General features: G+C 46.2%; 3 protein-coding genes across 4 annotated transcripts; 1 reads left to right on the forward strand and 2 right to left on the reverse strand.

The window, feature by feature from the left end:
• Positions 1-8,397: 8,397 nt before the first annotated feature.
• LOC128272691 (zinc finger HIT domain-containing protein 1) lies at positions 8,398-9,119 on the reverse strand. Its single transcript, XM_053010556.1, has one exon. It carries the CDS (start codon positions 9,117-9,119, stop codon positions 8,646-8,648), a length of 474 nt encoding a protein of 157 aa, XP_052866516.1. The 3' UTR covers positions 8,398-8,645.
• A 59-nt stretch (positions 9,120-9,178) lies between these two features.
• LOC128272692 (general transcription factor IIH subunit 5) lies at positions 9,179-9,572 on the reverse strand. Its single transcript, XM_053010557.1, has 2 exons — positions 9,442-9,572; positions 9,179-9,365 (listed from the first exon to the last, which is right to left on the reverse strand). Exons 1-2 carry the CDS (start codon positions 9,474-9,476, stop codon positions 9,179-9,181), a joined length of 222 nt encoding a protein of 73 aa, XP_052866517.1. The 5' UTR covers positions 9,477-9,572.
• Positions 9,573-9,847: 275 nt separating this feature from the next.
• LOC128275589 (probable aconitate hydratase, mitochondrial) lies at positions 9,848-14,532 on the forward strand. Of its 2 annotated transcripts, XM_053014145.1 has the most exons (7): positions 9,848-9,904; positions 9,989-10,134; positions 11,279-12,738; positions 12,801-12,972; positions 13,256-13,467; positions 13,539-13,830; positions 13,905-14,532. In XM_053014145.1, the coding sequence occupies exons 2-7, from the start codon at positions 10,102-10,104 to the stop codon at positions 14,091-14,093; spliced, it is 2,358 nt and encodes a 785-aa protein (XP_052870105.1). In that variant the 5' UTR covers positions 9,848-9,904; positions 9,989-10,101; the 3' UTR covers positions 14,094-14,532. The 2 variants fall into 2 exon arrangements, with proteins under 2 accessions (XP_052870105.1, XP_052870104.1); XM_053014144.1 differs by having other exon boundaries at positions 9,883-10,134.
• Positions 14,533-14,677: the final 145 nt, after the last annotated feature.

The raw sequence follows: 14,677 nt of genomic DNA on the forward strand, positions 1-14,677 counted from the left end.
TTTTGCGCTTCAACGCGTGCCACTGTTTAGGTTTACAGTATAAAAAATAAAATGGCCGGAACAAATGGTGCCATCCTACGGTGCCACCGCGGGATACGAATGTTGCTGGCTGTGATAAAAAAGTGTGGCAAACGAAACAAAAAAAAATGACACCATGACACGTTCTCGTCACGGGGCGGCAAAAAAGTGAGCATTTAAAATTTTGCAATAGGTCCCCGGGGGGATGCCGAGTGGCAGAAAAGCAGTAAAACTGCAGCGACACATGTCGGGGCCATTGTTGGCACCTGCACCTGCAATCAATGCAACTCGCTGGTGCCTGATGCTGATGCTGTTGTTGTGTGTGAATCTCGGCACAACACATTTGCCACAAAAATGAGCATAAAACGCAAGCAGCATAAGCTGATTTTTTTGTACCCAACTATGGGTGGACCGATGGGCTACCGTCGACCGGCGACGGTAGACCTTCCCAAACCGGAGAGTACTTCCAGTGTGGCCCTGTTCACAAGGACACGCCGAAATGGGGTAGAAAGGATTGGGAAAGATGCTGGCCCATGGACACCGCCGGGCTCTTTCGTATGGTAAGAAATTACTTTAATTAAAATACAAATACACTCCACTGACCACTGTTTCGGTGACAGTACGCGGCGTATGCGTAGATAAGGCTGGCGCCGCCGCCGTGTGTTGTGGTCACTTTCATATTGCTCCAAGGAAACATAAAACCGTAACGAACTTTTCACTAGTTTTGCCACTTCCGTTACGGGGAAGGATTATTTTTTCCCTGGCTTGACTTACACACAGTGACACACACAGCCTACACCGACCTTTCGAGTCGGGGCCATGCACAACCCACGGACACACGGAATCACCTTTGTTTTGCATTGTACGGTTTGAGGGTGTCTCTGTGTGTGTGTGTGTATGTGCTTTTTATGCTATAGATAATCCTCGCCGTGTCATAAGTAGCACCGTGAAGAATAAATATTTCAAACACGACGACCACGGGTACCAAACGCCCGGAACCGACCGGATACTGCTCTGGGTGCGATGGTTGGCCGGACTCCAGGATTCCAGGCCCGCGTTGGTGTTGGGAATTTTTAATCGGAAAAGTATTGCAATCTAGCGTAAAGTTGTTAATTATGCTTCGGTGTTGCTGGGCCTTTGTTGTTTGCGTTTCGTTAGCCATCGCTTAATTAAGGGTAGTTTCTGTCTCCAGTTTGATCGCCAATCGCTGACAAGCTAGTGCGAATAATTTTTCCTTAAATTTTTTGGGACGAACAAGCTATGATAACAAAAAAAAATTAATATGAAGTTATGTCTATTGGCATCTTTCCTTGTTGTTCCTTGTAATTTTTATCATATCGTTTACACTTCAATATGTTTCATTCTATCAATCTCATAAAATTCATGAATATTTTATATATTTAACAGTTAATTCTAGTTTTTTTAAACAGTTTGATTATTACTCGAATGCACATCGTAACCAACATTGAATTTGCTTGAAATATTATTATCGATTGCTTCATAGTTTATTTCAATTTGGTCCAATTATTTTATAACTTGTTCTAAGCTTTAAAGCTTTGATAAAAACAGGCAAAAACTAGTCCATTGATTTATTCAAACATAAAAATTTTACGTTACTAATGGCCTATCGAACAGTAAACTTTGTTTTCAAACGTCACTTAATCCTAATAATCACTTATCCTTAGAATATGCTCAACGTTTGTGTATTTACGATGCCATCTCAGAGCAATCCAGTGTCTCTCGTCAACTCTTTGTTGACTCGTGCTTGTGTAAAACCACAAGTCCACTCAAGGCTCAGTATTCTTCAACTGCCGATCCATTTAATGATCAAACGAACAAATTTCATTGCAGTCCCATCGAAGGGCTTCGCGGCTCTTTGTCAACCGCATAGCTCCTGCTGGGAACTAAATGCAGATAGAGAATGGTACAATTGCTATTTCCACACCTGGAACAGCAAAGCAATGGTACGCTAACGACCACGAAACAATGCTATTAACAGCAGCGTCAATCTTTATTTTGGCTACATTTCAAAGCATTCGTTACTCCCGAGAGGGAATCGTCACCCCAAACCGTTTGTCACATCGGAGAAAATCTTTGTCTTCAAGCAGTCCACGGAAAATTTATATCGTTTAAACGTGGCTAGGTTTTTGGGGCAATGATGGATCCTCATGGCATTTATGCTATGCGCAAGCTCATCCCGCTGCCAGGTGATTTGCAACATCACAGTTTTTTCCTTCGCAGATGATGAACTTTAATACTTTTGTTTTATGTCGGCAAAATTTAAATCCCACGACCACGCACAGGGTATTCTACCACCCACCTCGTACAATAGGCAAGCCCCGGCACTTTTATCTGTCTTCAGAATTTTGGTTTTTTGTTAAATCACTGAGGATGAATGGCCCGGTTTGCGGTTCTTTGGGTTAAGCTGTTCGGGCGAACATACCGCAGAGCTTTGCCAAACACCAGGAGAAAATTATTGAACCGTTTTTCCCCACACGTTTTGATGCTCGAACAATACAAGCAATAAGTACCTAAATGGATAGCTCCCACTTACATTAGATTAAAATAAATTAGTAGGAATACGAAATAATAATACATTTGTGAAACGAGTCAAGGAACATTTTTTGGTGGTACAATAAAATGCAGACTTCAATAAGATGAAGTAGAAACGTTGAACTATGCACATCTTTCGTTCCAAGCGGATTCGCATTTCCACGAACTCAATTTAACATTGGGTTTTCTTACTGAGATTTTCCCGAAATTGCTCAACCACCATTCGGCCTGTTGTTGTAGAATGTGTTGCTCAAAATGCTACCAAACCATGGGATGATTAAGTATAATTGGAGTATACAAACTGCTCGCGGCAATCGGCAGAACATGTCCCAGCGAAAACATAACAATTGAGCTGATATTTATGTTTTTTCATGGTAAATTTAAGCCGAGAAAGAATCGACCGTGCAACGTGGTGTGCGGGGAGTCACCGCCATACGATGTTTTGATCGTTTTCAATCGTTTTTAATGGCAATGGCACCCAAACCCTGACTGGTCTCAGATTCCGGCTCATCCGGGTGGGTGAAATATTTTAAAATCTTACAACCTCCGGCTAGGCGGCCCACTAGCCGCAAAGCAACAGGTCCTCAACGCAAGGAGCGGAGATAAAAAGAAACGTTCTAAAAAAGGATCAAAACTCTTGTGTCGAACGCGAACGTGTCTGGCGAAAGGCGAATGTATTGAATGATCCTTGACCAGTTTTGCAAACTGGGCTCGCTGCCGGCTGCTAGCGTTCCGACCGAACGAAGGATAACCGGTAACAGGTACGGCTGAAAGGCGAGCTCCAAAAGGCCAACGAAGGTGAAGGGGGTCCCCTTTTTCTTGCCTTCATATTTCGTTTGCCGCCGAACCAAGGTGGGGGCCCTTCCGTTCGTTCAGGTTGAGTAAGCTATCCGATTACGAGGTATTGATAGCGCTGAAAAAGTGGAGCCCAAACAGAGACTGCGAAACGAAAGGGGCAGAAAAAATGAAAATAACTCTTCTCGAATGACATCGTCAAATGGCTCAGCAAACACATTCCACATCTACATTGGCCCGGAACTCGGGCGGAGCGCACCTGGCATACCCGAGCATGCCACGCCAGCGTTAAAGCCGCTGGATGCGTAGCTAGAAGTTTCCAAATTCGTTACAAGGTTTTATCCTGCTCTTGTGGTGATATTTTTAAAGATATATTCATTGCCTGGTAGTTCCTCCCGTTCTCCACCATGTTTTGTCAAAGGTCTTTTGATTGTCATTCTGAAACTCTCCCTGTACTTGAGGTCCGTGTATCCTTGCCATTGTTTCCCGAACCCTCGAGCAAAAGAACTGCAAAAAATTAATACCAATTTTCCGCACCATCATGAAGCGCTGATGGCCACGATCGCCGTGGGAAATGAGGCAACCGGCAAACGACAGTAAAAACCTCCGCAAATCTGTCGAACCGTTTTGTAATTCAATCAGCCACCGAGGAAAGCTACCTGCACACAATTGTCAAAGGGCTCTGGCTGCTGGATCTGTTTTCTGACCCCCCCGGAGAAGTTCGGCGAAAAGCTTTTAGTGACAATACGGAAAATGTTAGGAACGGTTATTGGAAGCCATTTATGAAAATATGGTTTGCATTCGAAGTCCTCTTTCCGCTTCCCGGAACGAGGCCGCCTTCAGAACGGTAAACGAACTGATCGAGCCACATGATGTGATACGATTATTTGTCCTCGTTTTTACCGACTTGGTTCCTGAACCAAACGAGAAAAGTAGAATGTTAAAATTTCATGAAATGCCGTGTGATGCATTCAATCCCGTACAGGAATATTTCTGATGATTGGATGAAACATAAATTGTGTTAAAGTTTTCGATTCGCAAACCCTTTTGAAGGCAGTAAATGCGCACAGAAATGCTTACATCCGATTCCATTACCTCATAATACCATTTCATTCATCATCATCAATCCAAAATGTGTTTTATTTATCAGAGCGCTCTGAAAATAAAAAAAATGCCCTCCACACGATGGAGACGCCTGGTGGATCCCGTGTTGATGGAATCAGAATCGGGCAACGCTCGGGCAATATGCTCGCAACAGGCAATCGGAAATCCTATAAACGTAACTAGTAACGGATTAAAATCATATCAATTTTGAGCGGATAGCCGAAAACTGTTGCTACCTTCGCCCACAGCGTGTTGTGGGGGGATTTTTTATGTGATTCGCTTACGGCCCCATGCGCGGGCATTACCATTGGTAAGCTTACGTTGTTGACATTCCGCCATCGGAAAAGGTAATCGAAATGTTACCACGGCGGAAGCGGTGCAAGAAAAAACACCAAACACCAGCTCTCAAATCGGACCGAATGTAAGTAAACGGCCCAATAACGAAATCATACATTCAATTATAACCTTTCGGTATTGAACCGTTAATTCCGCCGCGGGTCTGACCGTTGGCTGACCCTTGGTTGATATCCCGGCCCGGCAACGGATTATCGGTTGCCATTGCACCCATTATCCGTGGTGCATCTGCGATGGGTGACCGGGTCCCACATCCGGACCGTGCCACCCCGTTCGAGCCAAGAGAAATTCGAGCCAAATTCCGGATCCATCGAATTGGGTTTAATTTCATTGTGGCATCGAGCGTGACGGGGAAACAAACTTCACTGACCACCCACTGACTCCCATGACCGTGCAGGCCCATCCCGGCCATCCGGCCCACCGGGATTGGCCTTCACGTGTGCGTGGATGGAATGGTGAAAATTTATTATCAATTTGTTGGCGATGTTTCAGTCAGTCCGGACAGTCCGGCCGGGGCCCGTGGTCCTGACGATTTTCATGCCGAACCGCCGGCGGCGAGAATTCGTCATGCGAACCAATTTTAATTTTAAAAGCCATGCCAAGCTCAGTTTTTGGACGATGGTTTTGCCACACTGCTTCAACCGGATTATTAGAAGCAAATTCCTCTTGAGCCTTGAAATTTTAATTGCAAAAATCATCAAACAACGTCAACTGATCGCGGCCGAATTATGCTGTTGCAATGGACGGGTCAAGTTTTATTGTAATAATTGAACTTCAATGGCACATTAACTGGACTTCCAAATCAAAAGTTACGGACATCGTGGTCCAGCGAGACTGTGGACCTTAACAACAAAGTCTTGTTCAAATCAGTGTCCGGGAGCATACCCGCTATGAAAGGATTATTGTGCTCGATGCTGGTATAATTAGTAAATTGACTTTCGATGTTGGTTTCCGCAGCCCCATAGGGCAAGAGACCCTTGAAATGGCGTTGGCGTTGGCAGCACGATAATGAACCTGTTTTGTAGCGTTCACGTTGCTAATTATTTCACCGCACGCTGCTTTTGGAGATCTCGCATTAGCGCGATCTGTCCTGAATGCGTCAGTGTGAGCTCCAATACCGATTCAGGAACTGGTCATCTCGTCGTAGCCACTGCGTTTACACCTGGAAGGATATATCGATCGTCCCTGCTGCTCTTGCTGCTCGACAACATATAGGACCAATTAATTGTAATTCATGAAAACGCCCATAACTCAAATATACACAAAACGAGGAACGCGATGGAACGGGGCGAAGAGCCAAACTAGCGTAGCGAAGCGTATTTATCAATGTCGGGGTTCGATATTTAATTAAAGTAGCGTAATTTTTCCCGGCGTGGCCGACGCCAGTTTGCGGCAGAAAAAAGAGACAAAAGGACACAGAATATTGTGCAAACACGAACATCATTGTGAGATGGCGCTCAATAAAGACAGTCGCCACGCGGCATTCCAAAACAAACGGATAAAACGAGAATAGCGTGGTTAAAATTGTACATTACACACATATCAGCGGCGAGTACGAGGTTGGTTCGAACGCACCCAGACGCAAGGACACAACGCAGAAAGCAAAAACGAAGGCAAAACCTCCCGGAAAGTGGGCAGAAAATTGAGCAAATATTTGCTCCAGAATGAAACACCCAAAACGCAGGTACAAAACCAAAAAGGTAACGGAAATAAATGAAATTACCACAACGCATTATAAATAGAGTTCGGCAAAAAGCTGCACGAACGAACGCAAACAGCAGAAAGTAGACGGACAGGCTGGCCGTTTCCAGTTCGTGAGACAGGCCGATACAAATATGCAAACACCGAAAAAAAAAACGCTGCTAATAATCGTTCACGCAGTACGTCGAACGGCACCCGGGGAACGATAAGAGCCCACTACGGGGGGCTAGAAGGAAAAAGTGCAACTCCGCCGACCCGACCGGGTGCCGACCCAGGGAAACGGGTCGGTTCAGTTAGCAACGGTTTGCAAAACGAGTCACGCGCTGATGGTGCTTGGGCGAATGAAATTTAATGAATCGTGTTACGAAACCCATCGGCAGAGGGGGTGTTACTTTATCTCCTAGTTAGAGGTCGGATGAACGCGCCCAGGAACGTGTATTGCTCTTTTTTTCAATTCCTTTGCAGCCTTTTATTAACATTATATTCCGGCCACGCATCCCGTGATATCGCGCGCATCGGTGAAAATCATTTAATATCGGGTCCTATTTGGACCTTCTGATGTTGGGGTGGCTGAAAGAGGCATGAACATGTTTTTTTTTGCATGCGCACATGTTTTTTACACTTTTCCGCACGACCGTGGTCATCAATGCTCACATCCGTGTGACGTTCGCCATTGGAATGATGTGTCCTTCGGGTGGTCGAACGCGGTAGCATCGGTTGCACGTTCATTGGCCGTTTTTTTATCTCCATTTTTACAAGCTTTCCTCTTCCGGGGAAGCTTATCCGGGGATAACCTGATTGGCGTGGGCGTTTATCCGTCTAGATTAAGCTCCGGGATAGGTGAAACCGATAAATTACCTGCTGAGCCCGTTAAAGAGTCCTTTCGTCGCAGTGTCACCATGTCCGGACTGTACGTTTGCTCTCGATTGTTTCAGCTCCATTTCATTAGCTTAATCGACCGCGACAATGATATGCTTGCAACAATAATAGACACGTGTCCCGGTGGAGTGGGCGGAATTTGCCAACGGTTATTGCGCTTGGCGTACAAAAAAAAGAAAGAGGTAGCCATTTCCGATAGCTGATAATGCTGAAAAGAGGACGTAAAAGGTAGACAAAAAACTTAGAGGCAATGGAACGAAGTGTAAAAACTTTCATAGCGGTTGTAACCATCATAAAGCTTTATTTTAAGGACCCGTTTGACCAACCTATAGGTTAAAAAGTTAGTTTTGTTGGTCGTAGAACCTCCATTACGTCACAACGTTTGAACGGCTGTTTGGTGTTAGCGGAGAAGACTTTTAAGTATTACTGATTCCCGGCCCCGATGCTCCGCCATACCGAGATCTTAACGTAAGCCACTCGGAACCACCATTCGTTCGATGAATGTTTGGGTAAAAAGTTGTTTCAAAGTTGGAAAACCGGGATCATTTACAAAACGAACTAGAAAACGACACTATGTGGTAGCACCAAACTAAACCAATGTTTATTGTCGCTTAGTTAGGCCAAATGAAGGAAAGGAGGCAGATTAAACTATCGTAATGTTAATTGTCCCAGATGGACGAGTGAAAGGTAATGGATATTATTTAAAATATATATTCTCTCAGTATTTATGCGAAAAATGATACCAAACGGAAGGCAATGGTGAAAAGTGCACAAAAAATCTGCGCAGAAAAGAATCGATGCGGACAAGGTATAATATATAGACAATTCAATAATTTTTATGTCATATTTAGGACGCAATAAAGAAACTATACGTCATTGGAACAATTGATCTACTTTTTGTTTTACTTGAGTGTTTCATGTTACTATAATACCATCCACAATTTGCCTCATTAAATTACGTACGCAATTTCATCGACAACAACCTAAATATAATTTATTTTTTCTTTTCTGTCCTGTTTCCTCAATTGTTCAGTTTTATGGCGCTCGAAACATCCGTTCTTTTTGTTTTAAGTATCCAGTGTGTTAACGTTAATCCGAAAGAATTATATTTGTAATTTACACGATATTTGAATTCCAATTCACAAATGAAACAAAAAAGCATGCAAATATCGTCTATCGAGGCAGAATTTTGTTTTTCCTTTATTGCATATAACAGTGTTTAAGTTTCGCTTGCGACGGGTTTATGCAGTCCACTTGAGACAGCGAGTGTCCTGGTGTGTGCCAAGGCAGCGAACACAGCAGTACCGCGTCCCGCACGCCGTACACGTGTAGCTGGAAGGAAACCCACAAACCGCACAAAAATGTCGCTCCGGCAGCTTCGAAGGTGGTGCGGCAGCACTGAAGTAGTTCGGCGGATCCGGCCGCTGCAGCTTGTCCTCTTCGAGCAACTGCGGGAACGTTTTACGATACTTTGCCCGATAATACTCAGCACCCTTGGTGCGGCGATTTTTCTTCTTACTCGGCGCACTGCCATCCAGATTGTCGTAGAATTTTGGAACCTTTTTTGACATCACCAGATCGGCGTGCGGATCTTCGTGGTAGTTGTCCTGTTCCAGGGCCTCCAGTGCCTTCCGCGCGCGACGCTTTCTTGCCGCATCATCCAACGTTCGCTTCTTGTCCGCTTCCCGAATGCGTCCCGATTCTCGTGCGGCCATTCTTGTGTCCGCTGGTCGGTACTGATATTCTTAATACTAAAAGTAGATTTACTTGGCACTTAAGCTTCTTTCTCGTGCAACGGAAAACTGATGCGATCCATCAAATCGTCGACCCGAGCCTGGAGCACCTCAACAATCTCCACCGAGATAAACAAGTGTTTCTCGTCCAAATCCTGAATGATGAACTTTTTGCCGAGCGATTGTGTTTCGTCGAGATGGAGCAGAAATTGTTTCATAGCAGGATCGCTGTATTCGTTTTAATGAGAAAGGAGAGAATGGAAAGGATCTCAATTGAACTCATATTAAAGCAGTATTTACATACCATTCGACTAAAACTCCTTTCATAACATTCACCATCGCTGATGATGTGCACGAAACACAACTCGACAAACTCTACGCACGGATTTTTCCGCTGTTTGTGAAAATCGGCGAAAATCGAAACAAACACAAAACATCAAAATCAAAACAACAAAACGTCAAACTAACGTCACATTCGCGGCTCTGTCAAGGTATGTACAACGGAGGTGAGCGTTTGCAGCGATCTTATATTGGCGTATTTAATATTTTATATTAATTTTAGCAAACCATAGCCGAAACATACAGTATTTTTCGCTTTAGTCGTTCACTCTGCATTGCTTAAAATACCATTTACATTTCTCATCCTGAATTCCAATCAACCCTTTCAGTCAACCCTGGCTAGCGAGGAAAAAGAATCTTGACAGAATTCGCATCGACCGTCTTAAGAAATTATTCCTCGTCCGAACTCCGAAACGCGGGGTTGTTAGGTAACGAAATTTTCTCGTCTCCGTCGAGCGCCGGCCCGACACAGCACTTGCAATACACTTTTCCCCGTTCCACTGGGAACACAGTTTATCTTCCAGCTGAGAAGGCTGAAGATTCCGTTTGCCGATACTCGGTCAGCCGCAGCCAAAGGTACTAGTTCGCGTTTTCCTGTTCGGTGCCAGCGATTCCAGCTTCCAAGATGGTGCAGTATTCCCGTCTGATGACCGGCCAGGTAAGGAAAAACGAAACTGGAAAGGGGCTCGGCAGTGCTGGAACCGTAATGATTAAAATCGCACTTTCCCGCCGGTTCATTCGTCGTACGGAGCGGCCTTTTGAAGCTGTAAAAGCGTTAAATTGCGGACAAGTGAAAATCTTCGCTGGTTAGATAATCGATGTCGCTAAAAGAAAATTCGACCTTTTTTCATTTTCTCTCGCCGTGAGGGACAAGTGTGTGCGAATCTGTCTGGTTGAATGGCGAGTGTTGTGTTTGCAGACGTATCGTGCTAGCAATCTGTCTCGTCTAGGTGCTCTTGTTTATCGAACCCCGTTGCTGGAGCTGGAGATTAGAAATTGCGTGATAAGCCGTAAACCTATGCAGTGGAGAACGAAGCGTACGTTTTGTCCCGTGGCGCCTCGTGACGTGTTGCGCTGGAACTGTGATATCAACAACCCACAACGGGCCTTCGCCGTTCAAAGTGCGAATGAATGAATTTACGGCCCAAGGCCGCAGACGTCCTTGGCAAATGTCATTCATTCATTTTTCTACCAAAGCCGGCGGCGCAAAAACATCGTACCGAGAAAAGCACACTCGCGGAGCGCGAACTCGTCCTTCCGGCAAAAACCCCTAGGAAGGTCATCACGAGATGTACGTGGGTGTACAGGCCTCTAAACGCGGCTAACGGTTTATTTATGTTGCCATCGGTTTTATTTTCTTTTTTTAAGCCTATCATCGACGAGCCCGCGCATTGATTCGATCACGTCCTCCTTTTTTGTGTCACGTGTCACGCCTCTCACAGGCTGCTTTGCGCCGTGGAAGATTCTATTTTCTATTTTTGTTTACCGCTGAGCGCCTTCTTTGATGGATTGGTTTTGAATAGTTTCGTGCAATTTTGCAACACTCGATCGCCAAGCGGCTTACGATTCGAAACGGATCTTGTTCATGGAATCAACAGGATCGGATTGCGTTCCGGCATCTAGCAGAGTGTATGCTTATCAACATTGGTGCTTATCAGTGTTCCTGAACAGACCCCGATTGTGTAATGACCATACCGTTTACATAAGTTAAAATTGACTGTAACTTATTGATTAACTAATTGCAAGATTTACAAGACGAAGATGTATTTAATTTTTGTTTCGTTCTTCCTTCCTTCCTTAAGGCCCGCAAGGTAGCCCGATATGCTGTGGACATTCAGCAGCGCCAGTTTCATGCATCGTGCGCCGCCGCCTCTAAGGTTGCCCTCTCGAAGTTCGACCAGAATGTCTACCTGCCGTACGAGAAGCTGCAGAAGAATCTTGAGGTAGTGAAGAAGCGACTGGGGCGCCCCCTGACCCTCAGCGAGAAAGTGCTCTACTCGCATCTGGATGATCCGGCCAACCAGGACGTTCAACGAGGTGTCTCATACCTGCGCCTACGACCGGATCGTGTTGCCATGCAGGATGCCACCGCCCAGATGGCGATGCTGCAATTTATCTCGTCCGGCCTGAAGAAGGTTGCCGTGCCTTCGACCATCCACTGTGACCATCTGATCGAGGCACAAGTTGGAGGCGAGAAGGATCTGGCCCGCGCCAAGGACATTAACGCCGAGGTGTACAAGTTCCTCTCGACGGCTGGTGCCAAATACGGAGTTGGCTTCTGGAAGCCCGGTTCCGGCATTATCCATCAAATCATCCTCGAAAACTACGCCTTCCCTGGGCTGGTAATGATTGGTACGGACTCGCACACCCCGAACGGTGGTGGATTGGGCGGCCTTTGCATTGGAGTCGGTGGTGCCGATGCCGTCGACGTGATGGCCAACATCCCGTGGGAGCTTAAGTGCCCGAACGTAATTGGCGTCAACTTAACCGGCAAAATTGGTGGCTGGACTTCGCCCAAGGACGTCATCCTGAAGGTGGCCGATATTCTGACCGTGAAGGGAGGCACCGGAGCCATCATTGAGTATACGGGCAAGGGTGTCGAGTCCATCTCCTGCACCGGGATGGCAACGATCTGCAACATGGGCGCTGAGATTGGTGCCACTACCTCAATATTCCCCTTCAACAAACGTATGGCCGATTATCTTGCCGCGACCGGTCGCTCCGGTATTGCTGCCGAGGCTACCAAATACCAGGGCAGTGTGCTCTCGGCTGACAAGGGGGCCAAGTACGATCAAGTGATCGAAATCAACCTCGATACTCTGGAACCGCACATCAATGGACCATTCACTCCCGATCTGGCACATCCCATCAGCAAGCTGAAGGACAACTCCAAGAAAAATGGATACCCTCTGGACATTCGTGTCGGTCTGATCGGTTCGTGCACAAACTCGTCCTATGAGGATATGGGTCGCTGTGCATCCATCGCTAAGAACGCGATGAAGCACGGGCTGAAGTCGAAGATTCCGTTCAACGTGACCCCCGGTTCCGAGCAGATCCGTGCGACGATCGAGCGCGATGGAATCGCCAAGACGTTCAAGGAATTCGGAGGTACCGTACTGGCGAACGCATGCGGCCCCTGCATCGGCCAGTGGGACCGTAAGGACGTGAAGAAGGGCGAGAAGAACACGATCGTCACATCGTACAACCGTAACTTCACCGGCCGTAATGACGCCAATCCGGCCACGCACTGCTTCGTGACGAGGTAAGAGAGTGTGTTTCGGTTTTCTTTCTAGGCAATAATGCATTCCCTTATGCCCATTGCAGCCCCGAATTGGTGACCGCACTGTCGATTGCTGGTACACTGGAGTTTAACCCACTCAAGGATGAGCTGACGGGAAAGGATGGCAAGAAGTTTAAGCTCGAGTCGCCGTACGGCGATGAGCTGCCGCAGAAAGGATTCGACCCGGGCATGGACACCTACGAGGCTCCTCCCTCGGTAAGTTTGTTGCTATACGAACGGCCTACAGGCTGACGGATTGATCAAAGTACGTCTACTGTTTTGGTCCGTCCGGTTCAGCACGCTCCACAAGCTCCATGAGCTCTGCGGTGTGTTGCTTATCTTATCAGTTGTGTATATTCAAGCTCCTCTGCCGACACCGCTCCTCTATGAGTGTAATTCAATTCTAGAGCAATCGAAGAGCGGTTATGTCGGTCAAGGTTCCCTTTTTATTGACTACTTCATCATGTTCCTCTTTCCATCTCTGTTCCTCTCGATACAGGATGGTTCCGGTGTGAAAGTTGATGTCGACCCGAAAAGCCAGCGATTGCAGTTGTTGGAACCGTTCGATAACTGGAACGGTAAGGATTTGACCGATATGACGGTGCTGATCAAGGTGAAGGGCAAGTGCACCACCGATCACATTTCGGCTGCTGGTCCATGGCTCAAGTACCGTGGCCACTTGGACAACATCTCGAACAACATGTTTATCGGGTAAGAAAAATTGTAATCCTTGCCCGGTTCTGGCAATGTTCTATCTTCCGTTTTCCGTTTATCTTTCGCAGCGCCACCAACATCGAAAACAACGAAATGAACAAAATTAAGAACCAGGTAACTGGCGAATGGGCCGGTGTGCCAGATGTAGCGCGCCACTACAAGGCGAAGGGTATCAAGTGGGTTGCCGTCGGTGACGAGAACTACGGCGAGGGTTCGTCTCGCGAACACGCCGCGCTTGAGCCACGCCACCTGGGCGGACGGGCGATCATCACCAAGTCGTTCGCTCGCATTCACGAAACGAACCTCAAGAAGCAAGGCATGTTGCCGATGACCTTTGCCAATCCCGCCGACTACGATAAGGTGAGCTACGGGGAAGCCGAGACTTTTACCATTGGACCGAATAATGACACTTTGGTTGCCTCTTCGTTTCATAGGTCCAACCGCACTCGAAGATCTCGATCCTGGGGCTGGACAAATTTGCGCCTGGTAAGCCGTTGGATTGCGAAATTAAGACCGACGGCAAGGTGGACAAGGTCAAGCTGAATCACTCTTTCAATGAGCAACAAATTGAGTGGTTCAAAGCCGGAAGTGCCCTCAACCGCATGAAGCAAATGGCCAAGTAAAGCGGTGACCCGACGGTGCAAAGGAGAACTTAAAATCATGTGTGAACATGAGGGTGCATGAGAAGGGAATGTTCTCGGAGAAATTTACTTTGTGGTTAGGACGTAGGAGCGGTTCGAATCAACCAATTTATGAGTCGAAAACAGCGATCGCGAACGCGATTGTAGGGTAACCCCAAACCAATGATCAGTTTTTGAACGTGTGCCGGCTTAGTCAATTGAAAATATTTTTGTCACTACGTTAGGTATCGGTTTGTAAATAGAGCATAGATCCGAGGGCATAATCAATGAAATGCTACTTAATTTGCTTCATACAAAAAATCGGTTCTATAGAAACGTTATGTTTTGTCTACACAGCGATTCTGGAATTGCTACGACACAAGAAAGTGGCCAATTATTAAACACGATTATTAAATTATTTCAAAAGTCTCTAGCGCTCAGATGAATGCAATTTACTTTAAAAAATTTTAAAATTATCATAAAACGCTAGTTCATCGTACCGTACCATATTGACCTCTTGGGCCACGTTAGTTTGTGAAAATAGTCAATGCAAGTCACACGTAGTGCCACTTAACTATCGCTTAGGT

The sequence above is a fragment of the Anopheles cruzii genome, chromosome 3, assembly GCF_943734635.1.
Source record: "Anopheles cruzii chromosome 3, idAnoCruzAS_RS32_06, whole genome shotgun sequence".
NCBI classification, from domain to species: Eukaryota; Metazoa; Arthropoda; class Insecta; order Diptera; family Culicidae; genus Anopheles; species Anopheles cruzii.

What these genes read in the sequence shown, in the direction of transcription:
- LOC128272691 (XM_053010556.1), bottom strand. Translation starts at nt 9,119, where the DNA reads ATGGCCGCACGAGAATCGGGACGCATTCGGGAAGCGGACAAGAAGCGA.
- LOC128275589 (XM_053014145.1), top strand. Translation starts at nt 10,102, where the DNA reads ATGGTGCAGTATTCCCGTCTGATGACCGGCCAG. An exon ending in CCCGTCTGATGACCGGCCAG is followed by an intron (nt 10,135 to 11,278) that starts GTAAGGAAAAAC and finishes TCCTTCCTTAAG; the next exon opens with GCCCGCAAGGTAGCCCGATA. An exon ending in ACGCACTGCTTCGTGACGAG is followed by an intron (nt 12,739 to 12,800) that starts GTAAGAGAGTGT and finishes TGCCCATTGCAG; the next exon opens with CCCCGAATTGGTGACCGCAC.
- LOC128272692 (XM_053010557.1), bottom strand. Translation starts at nt 9,476, where the DNA reads ATGGTGAATGTTATGAAAGGAGTTTTAGTCGAATG. An exon ending in AAAGGAGTTTTAGTCGAATG is followed by an intron (nt 9,366 to 9,441) that starts GTATGTAAATAC and finishes AAACGAATACAG; the next exon opens with CGATCCTGCTATGAAACAAT.